General features: G+C 43.0%; 1 protein-coding gene across 3 annotated transcripts in view; it reads right to left on the reverse strand.

The window, feature by feature from the left end:
- PBX2 (PBX homeobox 2) overlaps positions 1 to 17,725 on the reverse strand; it is a 42,624-nt gene extending 24,899 nt beyond the window's left edge. For 2 of the 3 annotated variants that reach the window (XM_039336583.1, XM_039336581.1), the window contains exons 1-2: positions 17,282 to 17,725; positions 14,826 to 14,911 (exon numbers count right to left, since the gene is read on the reverse strand). In XM_039336583.1, the coding sequence (XP_039192517.1) occupies positions 14,826 to 14,911; positions 17,282 to 17,487 (292 nt within the window). In that variant the 5' untranslated portion in view covers positions 17,488 to 17,725. The remainder of the gene's footprint in view (positions 1 to 14,825; positions 14,912 to 17,281) is intronic. The other variant, XM_039336582.1, reaches the window with a different exon arrangement.
- Positions 17,726 to 19,621: the final 1,896 nt, after the last annotated feature.

Consider the following 19,621-nt stretch of genomic DNA (forward strand, 5'->3'; position numbering starts at 1 on the left):
CAAATTTCTTTATTGTGTTACATTGCAAGCTTTATTGTGTTACATTGCAAGCTATTGCGTTACATTGCAAGTGTGTTACAGAGCTCTTGCACAGCCAACCAAGCAAATAAAAAGTTGTTTAAAGGTTGTAATAGAGCAACTCTACATTTCCACTATTCCTATTACATGCATACAAATTTATACATAAGGGGGCAAAGAAGCTGATTTTCAGATTTAACCGCACAGATGTTTCCACTTAAGATCCGTGCAGCCAAATGTAATTCATTGCATGGTACTCTGACTTTGTCAAGTTCAATACAGCTAGCATTTCTGATTTTCATTGCATTGCACACCTGGGATTTATTAAAATCCAGACATTGAATGCCTCTTGTGTCCTTTGATAAAAGCTGACTAAAATGAACGTCAAACTGGAAGAAAAGTCCCGGCAGGTCCCTTTAGAAATTCTCAAAATTAAAGCGTAGACATTGTTATGCCTTTTTATATACAGGAAAGGCACTCAGCACAGAACTGGGAATTGCTTCAAGTACTTAAGTCATTTGGGGAGATGCAGATTTGCGATCTGCCAATAAACATGGCTTAATCCCAACAAATTTAAGAGGCTGACTCTACTGCTTTCTCACGAACTATGCTTTTAGTTGTTTAATCAAATGTCATTCAAAGTTGGATCCTGAGAGGCAAAAATGTTTATAATAACGTTCTTCTACAAACAGCCGCACAAAAGCTAGTGGGAAACATTCCTAGTTTTTGCAGGAACGCTAAACCAGAATTCCTTGATGGATGTGGCTTATTCTTCAGAAGTAACTACGCCGGTTCACAACGCCAGATCCGTCACACTTCTTCTAAGGGGATACATCGAAAACCTTGCTAGTGAAATAATTTTGTCCTCAACTTACAACTAGTAACCGTTTGAAGTTCCGACACTATAAAAAGTGGCTTGCAACTTGGCAATTATATCCACTGCTGTTTTCTTTATTTCTATAGGAGTTTTTTGAAAACTCCCAACTTGTTTAAGACACTTCAAATAAGAGAATACTAAGACTACACTTAAGATTTTCTAGAAATCTGCTGCTCAAATGTCTGTCCACAGGACCACTCACCGCCTCCAGGGCCCACCGCAGATCGCCCAGGCAGCCCAGCAGCGCTATGGAGGCCACACCCTCTGCTCGTGCCCTGCAGCATCAACTGCATGATGGGGTGTGAGGGCAGAGTCTTATCTACGCTGCCTGGCTGCCATATCTTTGGCTGGGCTGCTCTATGTGGGCCACACTCGGGGGCGACTCTCCTTCAGGGGGGCTGCTGGAGAGGAGGGGGTCACGGGGGGGAGGCAAGGCTGGGGCAACGGCACGTGTGCCCACAGAGAGGGCTCCGAGTGCCGCCTCTGGCACCCGTGCCATAGGTTTGCCACCAATGGTATAGGGCAGTGGTTCTCAACCTGTGGGTCTCGACCCCATTTGGGGTCGAATGACCATTTCACGAGGGTCGCCAAACAACGCAGTCCGCCATTTTTTCCCCCTTTTCCTTAGCTGTGCTACTCCCTTTTATTCTATTGGCTTTTGAAAGCCAATAGAATAGACTCTCTTGAATAGAGTCTAATTCTATTTGCTTTCAAAAGCCAATAGGAATTGTCCAGGCTGTCTCTGCCCTGCTGAGCCCGCCAAAAGTCCCATTCTACAAACGGTGCTGCAAGTTGTCTGCAGCGAAGGCGAGCTGTCTGGAAGTTTCCACCCCTCCCTGCTGAGCAACTACTAAAAATGTAAGTAAAAGAGGGCCAGGGGTGGAGGTGGGAGGCCGGCAGGTGCAGGGAGGGTTTCTGGCGCACGTGGGGCCCAGCGGGTGCCTTACCTCCCTTGGGCTGGGCCAGCTGGTGGCCCAGCCGGTGGTCAGCCTGCTCCGTCACTGCCGCTTGCCAGCTACGCATCGTCCGGCGCAGGGGGCGGCACCACGCATGCGTGGCACTCCCGGGCAGGGAAAGTCCTCGACTTACGACCGGTTGGGTAGTCCTCGACTTACGACCGGTTGGGGGTCGCGGCATTAAAAAAGGTTGAGAACCACTGGTATAGGGGTTCCTGCCTGAGCAGGGGGTTGGACTAGATGACCTCCAAGGTCCCTTCCAACTTTATTATTCTTATTATCTCAACAGTCACATGATCAAAAGCTGGAGCTTTTAGCAACCAGCATGTATTTACGAAGGTTGCAGTGTCCCATGGTCATGTGATCACCATTTAAGACCCTTCCAGAAGTCTTCTGGCGAGCAAAGTCAGTGAGGGAAGCCAGATTCAGTTAGCAACTGCAGTCATTAGCTTAACAACCGGGGCAAAAAATATCGCAAAATTGGGCGCGATTCCCTTCACAGCCGCCTTGCTTAAGAATAGAAATTCTGCTTCCATTGGTGGTCATAAGTTGAGGACTACTTGTAAGCTTTTCCATCTTGGGAAATGCCTGCTGAATTAATCTGCTCCTGTTTCCAATAATATTTAAGGCCTTGTGAAAAAGAGTGCACCTCATCGTACCCATTTGCCGACCTTGTGGAAGAGGTGTTGCAAATTGTTTTATGCAAACCAAAGCACACCTCAGTATCACAATCCTTATTTTGGGCAAGAATGCCGAGTACGAAAGAATCTATATTTCTCTTCACGGGGTGTCATGTTTCTTACTTTGTGTGGTTTTAAAATGATACTTATTAGCCTTTAGAATTTATTTTGCAAAAGTATTTAGTCTAGCGGACAGAAGGGCCTCTGAAATAAAACAAGATGGGAAGGGTTGAGCAGACAAGTGAATTTTGATCTCAGGCAGGGAAACAGCTACGACAGGCCTATTTCACAACTTAAAATTATGGACATAGTACTCCTGCCAGTGAAATGAGTGATTTAAGAATGTTATTGTAATAGATATGCATGACACAGGCATGCCATGACTTTCGAGTTTCCATCTCCAATTGAAGGGATCAGATAATAAGTCATAATGATACATTTGTCCCTACGTGCCTGCATTCTGGACTAGATCAAAATGAATATTCTTGAGGATGGGGGTGCTTCCAATCTTGTGTAGTGTTCTAGGAGCTTTAGTCAAGAAAACAAAAAAGAAAACAGAAAAGAAAAGAAAAAGGGAGGGAGGGAGGGAAGGAAGGAAGGAAAGAAGGAAGGAAGGGAAGGTATGTAAATTGTTTAATAAACTGAGTATTTGAATAAATAAAACAAATTTTGTGCACTACAAAGTGGCCAGCTGGATACTCCCATAAAAGTCCCAAACACACACGAACAAACTGACCCAGTGCAACTTAAAAGACCAGTGTCAAAATAGCACCAGAGTTTAACTTCACCTAAAGTTCATCCATGCATTTTAAATGCATGGCATCTTCCATTGCTTTTCATTTGTCATAGTTTTCAGAACTCCAGCCTTCATGTGTTCGAGAATGTTTACTATGGGTTGCCACCAAAATTTAGCAGCAACTGCACCCTGAGCTTCATGCCAATGAGAAAGGAGTGAAATGTTAAGAGAAATTTTAATAATAATGCAAAAAACCTTGGCCGGCATTTAGACAATCTGCACATGGACAAAATTTCCACCTATCAATTGAAAAGGCATGAGTGCTTGGATCCACACATACACTACACCATCCTCGGTTCTTGGGAAGAGCTCGATGCGTATGAAGGCCAGCACCAGCTAAAAAACTGGCAGCTGTGACTCCACATTGTTGTGAACAGATAACAACAACATAGCTACACAAATGCACAGATGCAGTTTGTTTGATTTTGGATTTGTTGTGCTGTGGTTTGCAAACCACGGCTTATGACTATAGAGAATATCTTGAATAAAGCCAGCTCTGGTTGATTCAAAAACCTGTTCCATAAAAGCAAAAGAGTTTTTGTTTAACAGGCTTAGTTGGTTGAGTCATTCAGCCACTTGGGCTGAATTCTAAAGACAGATTAATTATGAAGTAAGTCAAAAGCAGTTTGAGCAACAACGATCCCCTTACTCCACCCTCCTGCTGAAGTTGTTTTTCAACTTTTTGTAAAGCACCAGTTGCTTGTCTCTGGTGTATATTTTAAACAAGTGTTTAAGGGAGGGATCGCCAAGCCTGCAACAGAAATGCAGACCATCCACCTTGTGCAAGAGAAAGGTGGAAAAATGGATGACCAAGGACTGAAACACAATGCTTGAACTCCAGAGAAAAAAATCAAGTCCACTGCCAAGTTGGGATGAAGCCAAACACATCCCACAGGAGAAAGGGGGGGGGAAAAACCCAGGAATAAATTTTGTTTGCAATGTTGCTATTATTAAATACTAGAGAACTTGTGACCTGTTGGGTCATTGTTTCAGAAATATTTCCTTTCAACAACAGCAGAGTTTCTAACTTCTTAAAAAAATCAGGGAGACGTTCAGAGATGTGTCTGCCTTGAAAATAACCCATAGTGAATTGTATAGCACAACAAGTATTAGGAACTGACCACAGGAAATGTTTTACATTTTGTATTATGTCATAAAATGCTTTATACCATTGGCCAAATTTCAATTCCACGGAAGTCACTGGTCCCAGATTTTGGACACATTCTGTAAATTGGCCTACTTACAGCATCCTGGTTTAAAAACTTTTGTCCTATGATACATCGTTTTGCCCAATTAAGAATGAGAGTTTTAGTGCTATGTAGCAGTGTTTGTCAACTGTGGCAATTTTAAGACTTGTGGACTTCAACTTCCAGGAATTCTGGAAATTGAAGTCCACAAGTTGCCAGCCTTGAGACTCCTAGTATATAGATGGATTTACAGGCGGCTGTTACGTATAAACTGGGTTGACAAGATCAGAAATGAGGTGATAAGCCACCTGGGAAAACCAAGGGAAATCATCAAAACAATTAAAAATTGAAAATTAGAATATTTCGGACATGTGATGCGACACCCAGAAAAATATGCCACACTCCATTTAATCCTCCAGGGAAAGATTGAAGGCAAACAAAGTCCAGGCAGAAGAAGAACATCGTGGCTTCAAAATCTAAGAGACTGGTTTGGACAAAACTCAGCAGCACTTTTTTGTGCGGCTGCTGATAAAAACAGGATCACCAACATGATACCCAACGTCCGATAACGGATATGGCACAAGAAGAAGAAGTATATAGATATTGCGGTGTCACAAAACACTAGAAATATAACTTGGCAATATATCCACTGCTGTTTTCTTTACTTCTATAGGAGTTTTTTGAAAACTCCAACTTGTTTAAGATACTTCAAATAAGAGAATGCTTAAAATTCCCTTAAGATTCTAGAAAACTGCTGCTCAAATGTTCACAATCTAAAGAATGTGGTATTTCTTGATGCAATACAGGTAGTCCTCAACTTATAACAGTTCATTTAGTGGCCATCCAAAGTGACAATGGCACTGAAAAAAGTGACTTCTGACTGTTTTTGACATTTTCAACTGTTGCACATCCCCACGGTCACATAATCAAAATCCAGATGCTTAGCAACCGACTCATATTTATGACGGTTGCAGGTTCCGGGGATCATGTGATCTCCTTTAGTGACTTTCTGAAAAGCAAAGTCAATGGGGAAGCCAGATTCACTTCACAACTTACCAACTTAACCACTGCAGTGATTCACTTAACAGCTGTGGCAAGAAAGGTCGTAAAATGGGACAAAAAGCACATACAACTGTCTCACTTAGCAACAGAAATGTTGGTCGTGAGTCGAGAACTACCTGTATAAAACCAGTTTTACCAGAAATAAAAGTAGGAGGAGTGCTTCCACTAGGAAAAGGATTCCACGAGGTTTCTAAAAGACCTTCCTTTGTTTCTACCATCAGGGTAAAATCATCCTCATTTGTCACTGAAATTTCAGACTAATGAGTTTTCCTTTAGTGCTATAGAGAAAAATTAAACAAAGCAACACAAGGCTTTGCCACATTGCGAGTCAGATCATTGGTCTACCGAGTCTGTTTCCTTCACCTCAAACAATCAGAGCTTGGGAATAGACAAGGGTACAAATAGTCCTCAATTTATAACCATTTGTTTGGTGAACGTCTATGGAGATTTTCAATCATCCAGGCCAGGGGTAGGCAACCTTGGCTCTTTTATGACTTGTGGACTCCAACTCCCAGAATTCCTGAGCCAGCCATGCTGAGGGGAAAGGGAGAGGTTTCCAAGCTGAGCCATAGTTGTCCCAAGATGCATTTTCAGGAAGCAACTGGACTTTCTTGTTTTTCTTTGAAGACGTTTCGCTTCTCATCCAAGAAGCTTCTTCAGCTCTGACTGGATCCTTCCCTTCCCCACCATCCAGTCAGAGCTGAAGAAGCTTCTTGGATGAGAAGCAAAATGTCTTCAAAGAAAAACAAGAAACTCCAGTTGCCTTGTGAAAAAAAGCACCTTTGAGACATTTGTTTGGTGACTGTTCAAAGTTACAGCAGCCCTGAAAAAAATGACTTATGACCGCTCCTCATACTGACTGCTTTCTTTAGAAGTACCCTCACCTGCTCCAAAAATATTTTTAAACAGACCTGGGATTTAGGGTGGAGAGAATATTCTAGAGCAGCATTTTTTTCAGTCTTGGCAACTTGAAGATGTTGGACTTCAACTCCCAGAATTCCTCAGGCTGCATGGCGGCACCTGGGGATTTCTGAGAATTGAAGTCCACACACCTTCAAGTTGCCACGGTTGAGAAACATTTGTTCCAGAGGACATTAAAGAACCGTATATCCTCACTTTTTGAGCCACATCAGTGATGGTAGCCAGTCGATGAAGGGCAAAGACAGCCATTTTGTTGGAACGTTCCCCTCACACTTTCCAAACTTAACACCCCCAAAGTTCAAGACTGGTTACTCTTTGATCAAAAGTCATTTGATAGCAACATCTGGATGACCTACCCAACCAAGGTTCTTCCACTTGGGGAGCTCTTAAGTTTGGGAATGAACACTTTCCAGAGCCCCAAGAGTAGCCTTGGAGTATTCTGAATGTGACAGGATTATCGTAGTCCTCAGCGTACAACCATAATTCAGCCTGTAAATTATGGTAGAAAGTCATGATGGTTGTAAACCGATTTATCACATATTTTTGTGCTGGCTGTTAAGCAAATGTTGTGGTCATTAAATAAACCAGGGGTATCAACCTTGCTGTTTATGACTCGTGACTTCAACTTTCAACTCATCTCAAACTCATCTCCCAGAAATTACCTGAGCAGCTGGCTCAGGAATTCTGGGAGTTGAAGTCCACGAGTCATAAAACAGCCAAGGTTGACTACCCCTGAAATAAACTCACTCTGCACTATGGGCCGGTTTTTGCCCCCCCCCACAAAAAACCCCAGAAATAAATGGTGGTTTCAGACAAAAATGTCATAAACCACAGTCACATGACTACAGGACAAAGGAAACCACTCTAAATATGGGCCAGTTGCTGAGCACCCAAAATGTAGTCACGGGACTTTGGGGGGGGCCTGGGGGGGCATTGTAAATTTGAAACTGGGTCCTAGGTAGCTTTTGGGAGGTCCATTGTAATTTTGAACCATCGCTAAGTGATCAGTCATAAGTCGAGGATTATCTGTACCTTCTCTTGGCAACCGCCCTTGTTTCTCTGTTGAAAATGGAACAAAGACATGCTCTCTTCGCCAGCTCACTTGCAGTGCTAGATTGCCTATGGTTACCAGGCTACTGCTTCAAAGCAAGAAATCGCAGATAATGTGGAGTAATCATTCAGAAAATACACAGATACGGGGAAGAAGATCCCTGTGTTGCCTTAAGGAACCAAAACCAGTGTAGCTAGGCAAAATTACGAGCAATTTTTCCTGCTTCTTGGTCCAAAAGGATACTTTCTGCTAGGGAGTCTTCAGGCAGAGTACACCCTGTCCCCCTGGATTTGGCAAGAGAGCAGGGCGAAGATTCAAACAAATAAATAAAAGTATGTGCAATTAACGTCATAAACCGAGAGGGGAGCAAATAATATACATCCTGACTTGGCACGTACGACCAACAAGCCCAGATATATTATAGTTGATTTGCACACCTGATAATATCATTTTAATTTGCATGCCACTACTCGACTTCGTGGTAGCCTACAGCAAAACGAACTGGGCCCACATCTGCAATACCGCAGTGATCATAAAACATATAAAAGACAAGCAACAGAAGAGGACAATATGATAACACAGCAGCAACAACCCCCAGAGCAAAAAGACACCATTTACAGATGAGTTTTTTTTAGTGTCCTTTCAGGGGCCAAACCAGACGTGACACAATTTCTGAAGGAAACCATCATTTCTAGTCCTGGTGCAGAAGTTGATCTGCATCAGGATTTAACAGAGAAGCAGGGTGATATTAACCCTTTGCTTCCTGTATGCTTTTCATCTAGAACAGGGTCTCCAAACTTGGCAACTTTAAGTCTTGGGGACTTCAATTCCCAGAATTCCCAGCTAGCCATGCTGGCTAGGGAATTCTGGGAGTTGAAATCCACAAAGTTACCAAGTTTGGAGACCCCTGATCTAGAACCTCTTCCTTCTTTCCCCCCTTGCCTTGGAAGAAAAATGCTCTTCCATGCCAGGTTCCCCACAAAGCATGGCTGAGGTCCATGGATCTGGATCAGAATCATATAAGTCCCCATTTTAAGACGCCAATACAGACTGAGAGGCAGAAGTGAAGAAGGCCTGCTAGTCATGTTTAAAATTCCTCAGTGGAGCTGTTAATGGATATCTGACATCTAAATTTATCTTAAAAGTAAAAGGTGAACAAAAGGTCCAGGTGAAGAATCACCAAGTAAAAAAAACCAAGATAATAAGGTGAGATTCTCAACCACCTTCAATACTTAAATTTTTAAGACAGGACAGTCCTACATGAGCCCTCTAATGTCCCTAGAAATTTAAAAGTTAAGACATGTACCTTGACTATGCCTACATCTAGGAACTACAAAGTAGTCCTTGACTTACTACAGTTCATTTAGTGACCAATCAAAGCGACAATGGCACTGAAAAAAGTTTGTCAAACTTGTGACCGTTGCAGTATCCCCCTGGTCACGTCATCAAAATTTGGACACTTGGCAACTGGCATGTACTTATGACGGTTGCAGTGTTCCAGGGTCATGTGATCCCCTTTTGCGACCTTTGCAAAGTCAATGGGGAAGCCAGATTCACTTAACAACCAGATGATTAACTTAACAACTGCAATGATTCACTTAACAACTGTGGAAAGGTGGAAAGAAAAGCTGTCAAATGGGGCCAAACTCAATGAACAAATGTCTCACTTAGCAACATAAATTTTGGGCTCAATTAGGGTCATAAGTCAAGGACTATCTGTAGTGGAACTCTAAATAAATAAATAAATAAATAATGCATTGTTTCCACCATTGACGATTTTTGAAAATGATCGAAAATAAACACTTTCCAGATGAGAGAAGACCCTGGACATTTTCAAAGTTTTCCCACAGTCAACAACAACATTAAGAGATGTTATATACCACAAAGGTACCGAATTATGCCATATGGAAACAAGTAAACAATCTGGGATGAAACATTCTGGGAGTTGAAGTCCACAAGTCATAAAAGGGCCAGGTTTGAAGACCCCTGGTCTAGAAGAACATCTAGGTGGCGAACTTGACAAGCATCAATGTTCTTCTCAGTGAGCATGGCCTTCATTTGACTGCTGTCTCATTCCTTCATTTTTAATAGGAGCTTATTATTATTTTTTAATGGTTAAGTCATGAGGTCTAACTTATCCAAGATAGGAGAAACCAGCAGATCCTTCTGGATGTTGTCTGGGTTTCTGGATGATTGTATATTTGCTTGGGGAGTGATTTTTAATAAACATTTATTGGGAATAATAAATGGAAGGGACCTTGGAGGTCATCTAGTCCAACCCCCTGCTCAGGCAGGAAACCCTATACCATTTCGGACAAATGGCTGTCCAGTCTCTTCTTAAAAACCTCCAGTGTTGGAGCATTCACCGCTTCTGAAGGCAGATTGTTCCACTGGTTAATTGTTTTAACTGTCAGGAAGTTTCTCCTTAGTTCTAGGTTGCTTCTCTCCTTGATTAGTTTCCACCCGTTGCTTCTTGTCCTGCCTTCAGGCGCCTTGGAAAATAGCTTGACTCCCTCTTCTTTGTGGCAGCCCCTGAGATATTGGAACACTGCTATCATGTCCCCCCTCGTCCTTCTCTTCATTAAACTAGACGTACCCAATTCCAGCAACCGTTCCTGATATGTTTTAGCCTCCAGTCTCCTGATCATCTTTCTGCTCTTCTCTGTACTCTTTCTAGTGTTCGCAGTGACCAAAACTGGATGCACTATTCCAAGTGTGGCCTTACTAAGGCATTGTAAAGTGGTATTAATACTTCACATGATCTTGATTCTATCCCTCTATTAATGCAGCCCAGCACTGTGTTGGGCAGCTGCAGCACATTGCTGGCTCATATTTAAGTGATTGTCCACTAGGACTTCGAGATCCCTCTCATAGTTACTACTATTAAGCAAGGTACCCCCTATACTATACCTGTACATTTGGTTTTTCTTGCCTAAATGTAGAACCTTACTTTTTTCACCATTGAATTTCATTTTGTTAAATAGCGCCCAGTGTTCAAGTCTGTCCAGATCCTTCTGTATCTTAAGCCTGTCTTCTGGAGTGTTGGCTATTCCTGCCAGCTTGGTGTCATCCGCAAATTTGATGAGTTCCCCATCTATCCCCTCGTCCAAATCGTTGATGAAGATGTTGAAGAGCACTGGGCCTAGAACAGAGCCCTGGGGCACCCCACTACACACTTTTCTCCATGTAGATGCAGTTCCATTGAGGACCACACGCTCAGTACGGTTGGTCAGCCAGCTACGAATCCATCTGGTGGTGATGCTGCCTAACCCACATTTTTTTATCTTATCAAGTAGTAGGTTGTGATCTACTTTATCAAATGCCGTACTGAAGTCCAAGTAAATTATGTCCACAGCATTCCTCTGATCCACTAATTTTGTCACTTGGTCAAAGAATGCAATAAGATTTGTCTGGCATGATGTATTTTTGACAAACCCATGTTGACTTTTAGTAATGACTTTGTTTGCCTCTAGGTGTTTGTTGATTCGTTGTTTGATTATCTTTTCCAGGATCTTCCCAGGTATTGAGGTCAGGCTGATAGGTCTGTAATTTCCTGGGTTCGTTTTTTTCCCCTTTTTTGTAGATGGGAACTACATCAGCTCTTTTCCAGTTCTCTGGTAGTTCCCCTGTGCTCCAGGATCTTTGAAAAATATAGTTCAGTGGTTCCAAGATCACATCTGCCAGTTCCTTGAGAACCTTGGGGTGTAATCCATCTGGTCCTGGCGATTTGAACTCGTCTAGGCTGGACAGGTGCTCATTTACCATTTTCTTGCCTATCTTAACTTGCGTTTCTATTCTGTTTTTTATGGCACTATTTTCAATAGGTTGGCCTGTTTTTTCCCTTTGTGTAAGGACAGATGCAAAAACAGATTGACATTGCTCTGAATCTTCCTCATTTCAAGACTTTAACATCATCAGAGGAGCCCCAGAATTCAGAGCTTTATAGCATTTTTCAAACTGATAGACATCAATTGCTTTTTTCTTTTTGGAGTCCTCAAAATTTTCTTTTATTCAGAACATTACATGCCTCTAAACATTGTTTCTCAAGCATGGCAATTTTGAAGCTTGCTGGCTGGGGAATTCAGGGAGTTGAAGTCCACATATCTGAAAATTACCAAGGTTGATAAACACTGTTCTAGAATCTGTGTAGTAAGAATTTCACTCTGATGAGTTGAACCAAAGTTTATGAAACTCACAAGGCTGGTTTTAGTTATCCCTTTAAAATGAATTTGCTGAACTAGGGATAAGATAATGATTTTTCCATGCTGGAACAATTCCCCTAGGAATATTTGGTTTATGAAATTTATCAAAGACAAGGACTACAGTTAGTTCAGGTTCTCTTTTATATAGTGGAACATATTTCTGCAAAAGCTAAAAAATCCAAAAGAGGTGAATACATATTCCCCAAAATTTTATAATCCTTAGCCTTTTTTTTTCCTTCTTGCAAACTTTGATTGAAGTTAAACAGCTTAAAACCAGAGAGCTTATGTGGCTTTCCAAAGTCCTGATTAGTGCCAAATTTAAATGAGCAATAAAACCAAAAGTGAAAAAAATAAAATATATGGAGGGTAATTATATTAAACTGCGCACATCCACGTAACCACCAGGAGTTCAGCTTGATTTGAGAAAGACGCAACTTTTAAAATTAAGTTACTTTTGACTTAAACTTCTATTCATTTAAATGTGTCTTGATTCCACTGATTTGGGGGGGGGGGGAATGCACACTGAAATAGACTATAGCACCTACATGAAAGCACCCTTATTCTAAATTTTATAGTTTATTTCTATAAAGTAGTCATCTCTAACTTAGCACTGTCCAGGATGGGTGTTTCTCAAATTCTGTTATTTTGATGTGCTGGCTGGGAATTCTGGGAGTTGAAGTCCACCCATCTTAAAATTGCGGAATTTGAGAAACTGGCTGATATCCCCAGAATTCTCAGGCAGATTTTTTGCAGCTGTGGGATTTTTTTTTAAAAAAAAATCAGTTTTAACTCCTAGTGCAGGGGTAGGCAACCTGGGCTCTTTTACGACTCGTGGACTTCAACTCCCAGAATTCCTGAGCCAGCATACCATAGCTGGCTCAGGAATTCTGGGAGTTGAAGTCCACGAGTCATAAAAGAGCCCAGATTGCCTACCCCTGTCCTAGTGCCTATAAAGTCCCTGCAGTTTTCTTGGCAACATTTTCAAAAATAGTGTTTCTTTGCCTTTTTCTTTCTAAGGCTCAGAGAGAGGACTGGCCCAAAGTCACCCAGTGGGTTTTGTGTCTAAGGCAAGACTGGCTTTAAGAGTCACCCCAGCTTCTACTTCACTGCCTTCAACCATTAAGCCAAACTGGCTTCTCATCTCGAGGTTAGCATGTTGTTAAGTGGTATGAGCTGTACTAGCAATTCAAGGTCACCTCGGTATTTTTATACTGGATAAAAATACAACTGAAATACCATATGTACAATTGTGATATATAAGCAGTTACAGACCCAGACAGAATGATATACACAGGCATAAACGTAAAGCTGTAATTCCGCACTTTAGACTGCACAGTCCTTTTTAATCAGAATCTTAATTTTAAATTAATCTTTCACATTCCCGCTTTTGTTATTTTTACAAATAACTAAAAGTGGCAAACATATCTACAAACTTAAAACACCAAGGCCGCATATATGTTTGTTTGAAAGAAAGTAAGCCTCCTTCATTTCAGTGGTACCTTTGAGTTAATTGTGATGTAAGTTATTAGCAATTTTATCACACGCCCTTAAAAGGGTATTCTAAGAACTCTAGAAAGACATAAATAAAACTGTGCAGTATAAACTAAGAGTCAATAGCATAAAAGAACACCAGCAAGGAAATCAGATTTCAGTAGAAATATTGGTAAAATTTCAATAGAAATACTGGTAAAACAGAAATATATTTATTTGTAAAATTTATAGGCTGGCCTTCTTACCTCAAAATAACTATGGGTGGCTTAGAGTTATTAATAACAATACATGTTTTTTTCCCCCCACTGGCTTCATATTTGGGCTGCAATAAGCTGGATGAGTTCCCACTTTCACTGGTCTGCCATCCAGGGATTATCTGGAATTCTACAGCCTAGATATGGTGTCCTTTACTTTTTCTAACTAGGTTTTGTTTGCAAGAAACTAGCAGCCTTCAGAGAAGGATTGATCACTTATATAGAACAATAACCCTAAACTCTTTCAAACATTCTGACCCAGATCTCACTTAAAGTCAAGCTGCAGACCAAGATTCACGGTAACACTCTCTCTCTCTCTCTCTCTCTCTCTCTTTCCACTTGCAAAACAACTTCCAGAAATAGCAATATTTCTCCCCCCCCCTACCTCCCCCCAAAAGTCAGAACACTCAGCAATGAAGCCCTGGTGATACCAGTCTACTAAGAATGAGACGAGAACCACTTACAGACCCTGGATCCATTCTCTAAAGTAAAATCATGTAGCAACACGTATGTAATACCATTCATAGACTATACAGGATACATCTCAAGAGACTTGTTTTCCTATTTTGGCTGCCTGATTTCTCCTAGAGATCCAGATCTCAGTCGCTTAAGTGAACATTTCGTGACAACTCGGAAAGACGATCCCTTCCCGTTCCTTAATCCCCTTCCCTAATCCCCTTTCACTTTTTAATCTAGGGAAAGTGCAAATTCAAACAGCCGGAGAAACACCATTTCCCCCTCTCTCGCTTGCACAATTACTTGCGCCACCCCTACCCATATCCTTAAACCCGACTCTGCAACCATCCAGCCATAGGAACGAGTGAACGTTCCCCAAAACAGAATCAATGCTGATCGAGCAGGGGAGATGAACATTTCCAACCCACCGAGGGGAGAAGGAGGTTGATGGTTCTTGCAGACAAAAGATCCAGGTGTTTTCCAAGCAAGATTGACAAACACAAAAAGAGAGAGGCGCACCCCTTCCCCTCTGGCCTACCCCCCCCCCACCAACTGGGTTTAAGGAAGAAAGCAGACGAGGAAGGCGGGAGGAGAAAGAAACGAGAGAGAAAACCAGGCAGACGACAAAAAAAAAATCCAGACACGCCAGCGTCAAGATGGCGTAGAAACAAGCAGGCCTCTGGAGAGAAAACACCCACTCTTCTTTCTCTCTTGCATACCCAATTCTCCGAACCCCAAACCCCAAATCGTTGAATTCCCAAAGGAAAAGAAAAGAAGCATTTTCCTAACAGGTCAAAAGAATGCTCTGCGGGTCCCTTAGAAAAGCAGCAGTCAATCCCCACCTCCGATCAAGACCCCCGGACTCAAACAATACCTGTTTTTTCTTTGATTTCGCAGAGGACAGTGAAGAGAGCCGGCTTCATGCGGTGACAATTCAGCGTGTGCTTCCTGCAGTTGAAACAGTGGAAGAGAAAGAGCAGATAAAGCCATTTGGTTCGTTTTCTGTCGTTTGGAAAGAGCTGAAGGTTTCAAGAAAAGGGAGAATCTACGCTTGTGTCCACCATCGCTCATAGGCCTCGCTCGGCTGAATTAATCCGTTTCCACGTCTAGCAGAGTTTCCCCCCCCCCCAGCAATTCCCAATGTAATTCCCACATCCGGATTTCCCCAGCAATAAAAAAACCCGTGCATTTCCTTCCATTATGGAACGGTTTATCCAAATGATGGAGTACGTTCCACGGGCAGTGAAATGGGAAAACTTTTTCTTTCATCAAGAACTTTTTGATAGCCACAAAATAATGAACTATATACGCATTTCTTGCCAGGATCATATAGAGGAGCAGTAAAATCCTAAGACTGTGTGTTGTTGAGCTTTTATCCATTTTTTCTGCCTGATTTAATTCAGTATGTATTTTTTTAAAATGCAAATACTCTACTTTCTGATACAAAAGGGCCCTTGGTGAAATAGGATTCTCCATTTTGGATGCACAATTCACCTCAGTTCTAAAGAGTAACCCAATATACAAAGTGTTGTAATGGGGTGGGTTTTTTTGCAAATTAAAACCATCTAGAAAGAGAACAAAGACCTGAATCTTAGATAACATTGATGCATATATCGTTAAGCAAAACCGCAAATGGCTAATCACTTATTATCTTCAAAATGGAGTGTAATTGCACTTGAAATTACTAATCTTCCACACTAAAACACAACTTTTGCAATCCAAACTAAAATCTACACCAAGAACCTTTTTTCTCTTTAGAGTCTTGCAAGCCTCAGTGCCCAGCAATTCAACATAAAAAATCCCCATGTACAGAGCCTGCTACTCAGTCCACTAGAATTCGTATTAGCTTTAATAGAAACAAAGCCGCAAGTCTTAGTAAAATACACCCTTGAGGCACTATCCAAATATACCATATTCCTTCTTTTTCCGGCTGGCACCTCACAAGTGTTAAGTAGCATAGCCCGAGTACTCTCCACTCATAGCAACAATCCTAACTGAAAAAGAAAAACACCTTCCAGGAACTGAAATCCATCTTCTGAAGCAAACTAATGTACTACAAAGCTCTTCACACACAACAGAGCTTCAAAACACATCTCAGAAGCCATGCCTGGCAAACAGGATCACACAAAACAATGGCCCTTTAAAGACTGCCAGGAAATAAACTAGTTTTAAACACACACACACACACACACACACACACACAGGGCAAGCCAAGTCCACCAGAAGTTAAAAATTCATAAGTTGCCACCTCAATACCAGGCCAGTGTTGCACTCCAGATCAGAAGGTACACATGTAAAAAAATATTACTCGGCAATACGAAAGTGTAACAGAGAAACTATAATTCTCCATCAGAAGGGGAGAACGGGACAAGATGTGTAGTAAGAAAATTGAGTGGAAACTCAAGAAGTAAAAAAAAAAGTGTGAATCTGGTTGTTAATTTGAGGGGAGAACCCCATAATTTTTCTCTAATCAGTTCTTAGATCTTAAGCAGGAAGGGTTTAATCCCTATTTATTTCTCTCGCTGCTTCAGACAGATCCAGTGAATTTTTTACATCTGTACCTAAATCCTATTTTACAGTTTCCTCAAGCCAACAGCTGCTTTTGGGTTCATATATTTTTGAGTGCAAATCCCTTCGCCCATGTAGATTGCATGTAAAGCCCAAAGCATCTCTGGATCCAGTTCCTTATTTTCTCTTTTTATCTTAAATGCCAGATCCAGCAGGCCCCAAGAACCCAGCCTGCTTGCTTGTTAATCAAGTTTTTTTTTTATGCCTCCCTACCACAACTCTCACCTCTTCCCAACAATAAATACAAATCAAACAAAGCTCTGTATTTCCAAGCCTCGGGCGAAACTCTCCCCACCAAATTCCCCCAAAGCGATCCCTTTCTTCGCAAAGCCCACTATTCTCCCCCCCTTTAAAGAATACGCCCCTTCTCCAGAACTTCCATTTCTACTTTCTGCCCCAAAGGCAAATTTGGCTTCCAAGGAGCTGATCAAGGCCAGGTTGTTTCGGAGCACCCCCTAAAAATCCCTGGGTCGGGAATCCCATCCCATTCCTGGCTTTTCAAGTCTCCGGCGCTCCTTTCCAACCAGCCACTCAAGGCAAAAAAAAAACTCGCAGGGAAGGAGAGCGCTGGGGGATCAAGCCAGCAAATCCACCGCAGGGCCTTCCAGATCCCAGTTTGGACAACTCCGTGAGGCTTTGCCAAGAGTTTGCACCCCTCTACCGCACGCAAACACAAAGGGAGCCCACCCGCCTCAACTTTCCAGCCTCCCCCCTCCCCTCCCCTACGCCCCGGCCGTCCAGGACTCGAGAAGGCGAACCAACTTTGCTTGCGCTTCGTCCAGGCTCTGATCGGTGATGGTCATGATCTGCTGGAGGATGTCGCCGATATCTTGCTTCCGGGGCTCTCCGTTATCCGAAGGGGGCTCGAGAAGAGCGTGGGGGGTCATGGCTTGGACCCCCTGGACGGGGGGGTGCCCTGGGATCCCCACCGCCCCCCGCACTTGGATCAGCCTGCTTGGATCATCCATGCTCGGCGAAGGGACCCCCCGCGCGCGTCCACGCCGAGCCGCGAGCAAGCAAGGAAGCGAGCCGGCTGGCGGGCGGGCGGGCGGGCGAGCCCCAGCGGGAGGACGGGCGGGCGGGAGGACGCTCCGGCTTTGGCCGCCCGCGACAACAAGGGCGACGCTGGGGGAAGAAAGGCTGGCGCGCTAGTCCATCTTGGCGGTGCGCTCCCACGGCCCCTTCCTTGGAGACTTTGGGACTGGAAAATGGACTCCCGCACAAGGGCTGGAGGAGGGGGAGGGAGGAGGAGGAGGAGCTGGGAAGGGGGAGGGAAGAGAAGAGAAGGAAAAAGGAGGAGAGGAGCTCAGCTTCTCCCTTTCGTCCCCCCTCGCTTCTTCTCCTCCTCCTCCTCCTCCTCCTGCTCTTCCTCCTCCTCCTCCTCCTTCGGCGCCTCCTCCCCTGCTCTTGGTGCGCCCAGACGGAGAAGTGCGACTGTGCTTTTCTCTATTTGCTGCCCTCCGCTGGCTTGGGAGAAGCAAAACGCCCAGAGCCGTTTCTCCACCTCTTCTCCAGAGCCGACCGGCTTCCTCCCGGAGGCGGAGAAGCGCACAAATGGAAGGAAGGAAGCGGAGGAGCCGCGGGGCCCTTTGCGCCCTCATGGAGCGCAGGGTTGGATCCACTCTGCGCGCTCGCCCCTTCCCGCTAAAGGGCCGCGATCGGATCCTTCCCGCTGAAGATCCCAAAGATCGACGCATTGCAAACACACAACACCAACCGCCCTCCCCAACTGGGATCTGCTGTTTGCGAAAGAGTCGCTCTGGCTTTGGCTTGGAGGGGACTTGGTGCGGCTTGTCGCGCTAGGCTACGGCTTGTTTAATTGTGTTTTGAAATCAGAGCCATACTTGTCACTGTGGACGTAAAAGGGGAGCCCGCGCGATGCTTGTACGGTACGCGGCGTTTAGAGGGGGATGCTCTTCTGCCGCCGTTTCGTTTTTATTTATTTGTTTGTTAGTTTTTTAAACGTTTGAACATTGTTTTCATTGCGCCCAAAGTCTCATTCAGTGAGATGGGGGCCCCATATACTATTTTTTTAAAATAATAAATAAAAGTAACCATGTAAACCATGGTTTACAGCTGTTTCTATCTGAAATGCAGGTAGTCCTCGACTTACAACAGTTCACTTAATGGCCTGCACTGAAAAAAGGTGATTGAGGACCGTTTTTCCACAGTTATGAAGCTTCCCCATGATTATGTGATCAAAACCTCAGTTGTGAGGTTGAGGACTCATTATGGCTTTATGAGATGTGCCAGTCCAGGGACTATGAAGTTGTACATTGCACTGAACTGGACTTGGCTTAATCATAGTTTACTTGGTAAATTACAGTTGAGTGGGTGCACATAGCACTAAGGGGTAGGCAACCTTGGCTCTTTTATGACTCGTGGACTTCAACTCCCAGAATTCCTGCTGGCTCAGTCCATAGTCATAAAAGTCCACAAGTCATAAAAGAACCAAGATTGCCTACCCCTGCACTAAGGGTATCAATCATGATTTACAAACCAGACAAACCTAAGCAACCTCTGTAGTTTTGAAGCTTGTTTCCAAAACTCCAAAGAATTCCAGTTGGTTAGCATCCTGACGATATTACCTAGCCAGGTAATGCAAGGTTTGCAAACAAGCAACCAAGTTCAGACAGCACCAAAGACTCCATAGTTCAAGCCTAAACTGCAGATATTCTTTTCTATTCCAAGCAAACCATATGCTTAGCCCTAAACCCAGTTTGTAAGAGTAGCGTAGCAGCTATAAAAATATACATTTGCCCAAGCAAAATAAAATTTTAAAAATCTGCATGAAGTTCACGAAGCTCAAGTTTATAGTTTAAAATAGGATATCCCAATCCCATACAAGTGTAAAAGAACCACAACGTTTAATACTGGATATTAAATTTAACAATTTTCTATATGATGGCTTTCATTATCATAAAAAAATGTCAGGTTTCAAATCTTCATGTTTTTACAAGCAGATGTTAAATTCAAGGAGATAAATACCAGTCTTCAGACTGATGAGTCTAGGATAATTTTTGTATCAGTGTAGGCAAATGATACAGAGAAGAGCAACAAAGATGATTAGAGGACTGGAGGCTAAAACATATAAGGAACGGT

The sequence above is a fragment of the Crotalus tigris genome, unplaced genomic scaffold, assembly GCF_016545835.1.
Source record: "Crotalus tigris isolate CLP2741 ecotype Arizona unplaced genomic scaffold, ASM1654583v1 scf7180000017666.379230911805:20528666, whole genome shotgun sequence".
Lineage (NCBI taxonomy): Eukaryota > Metazoa > Chordata > Lepidosauria > Squamata > Viperidae > Crotalus > Crotalus tigris.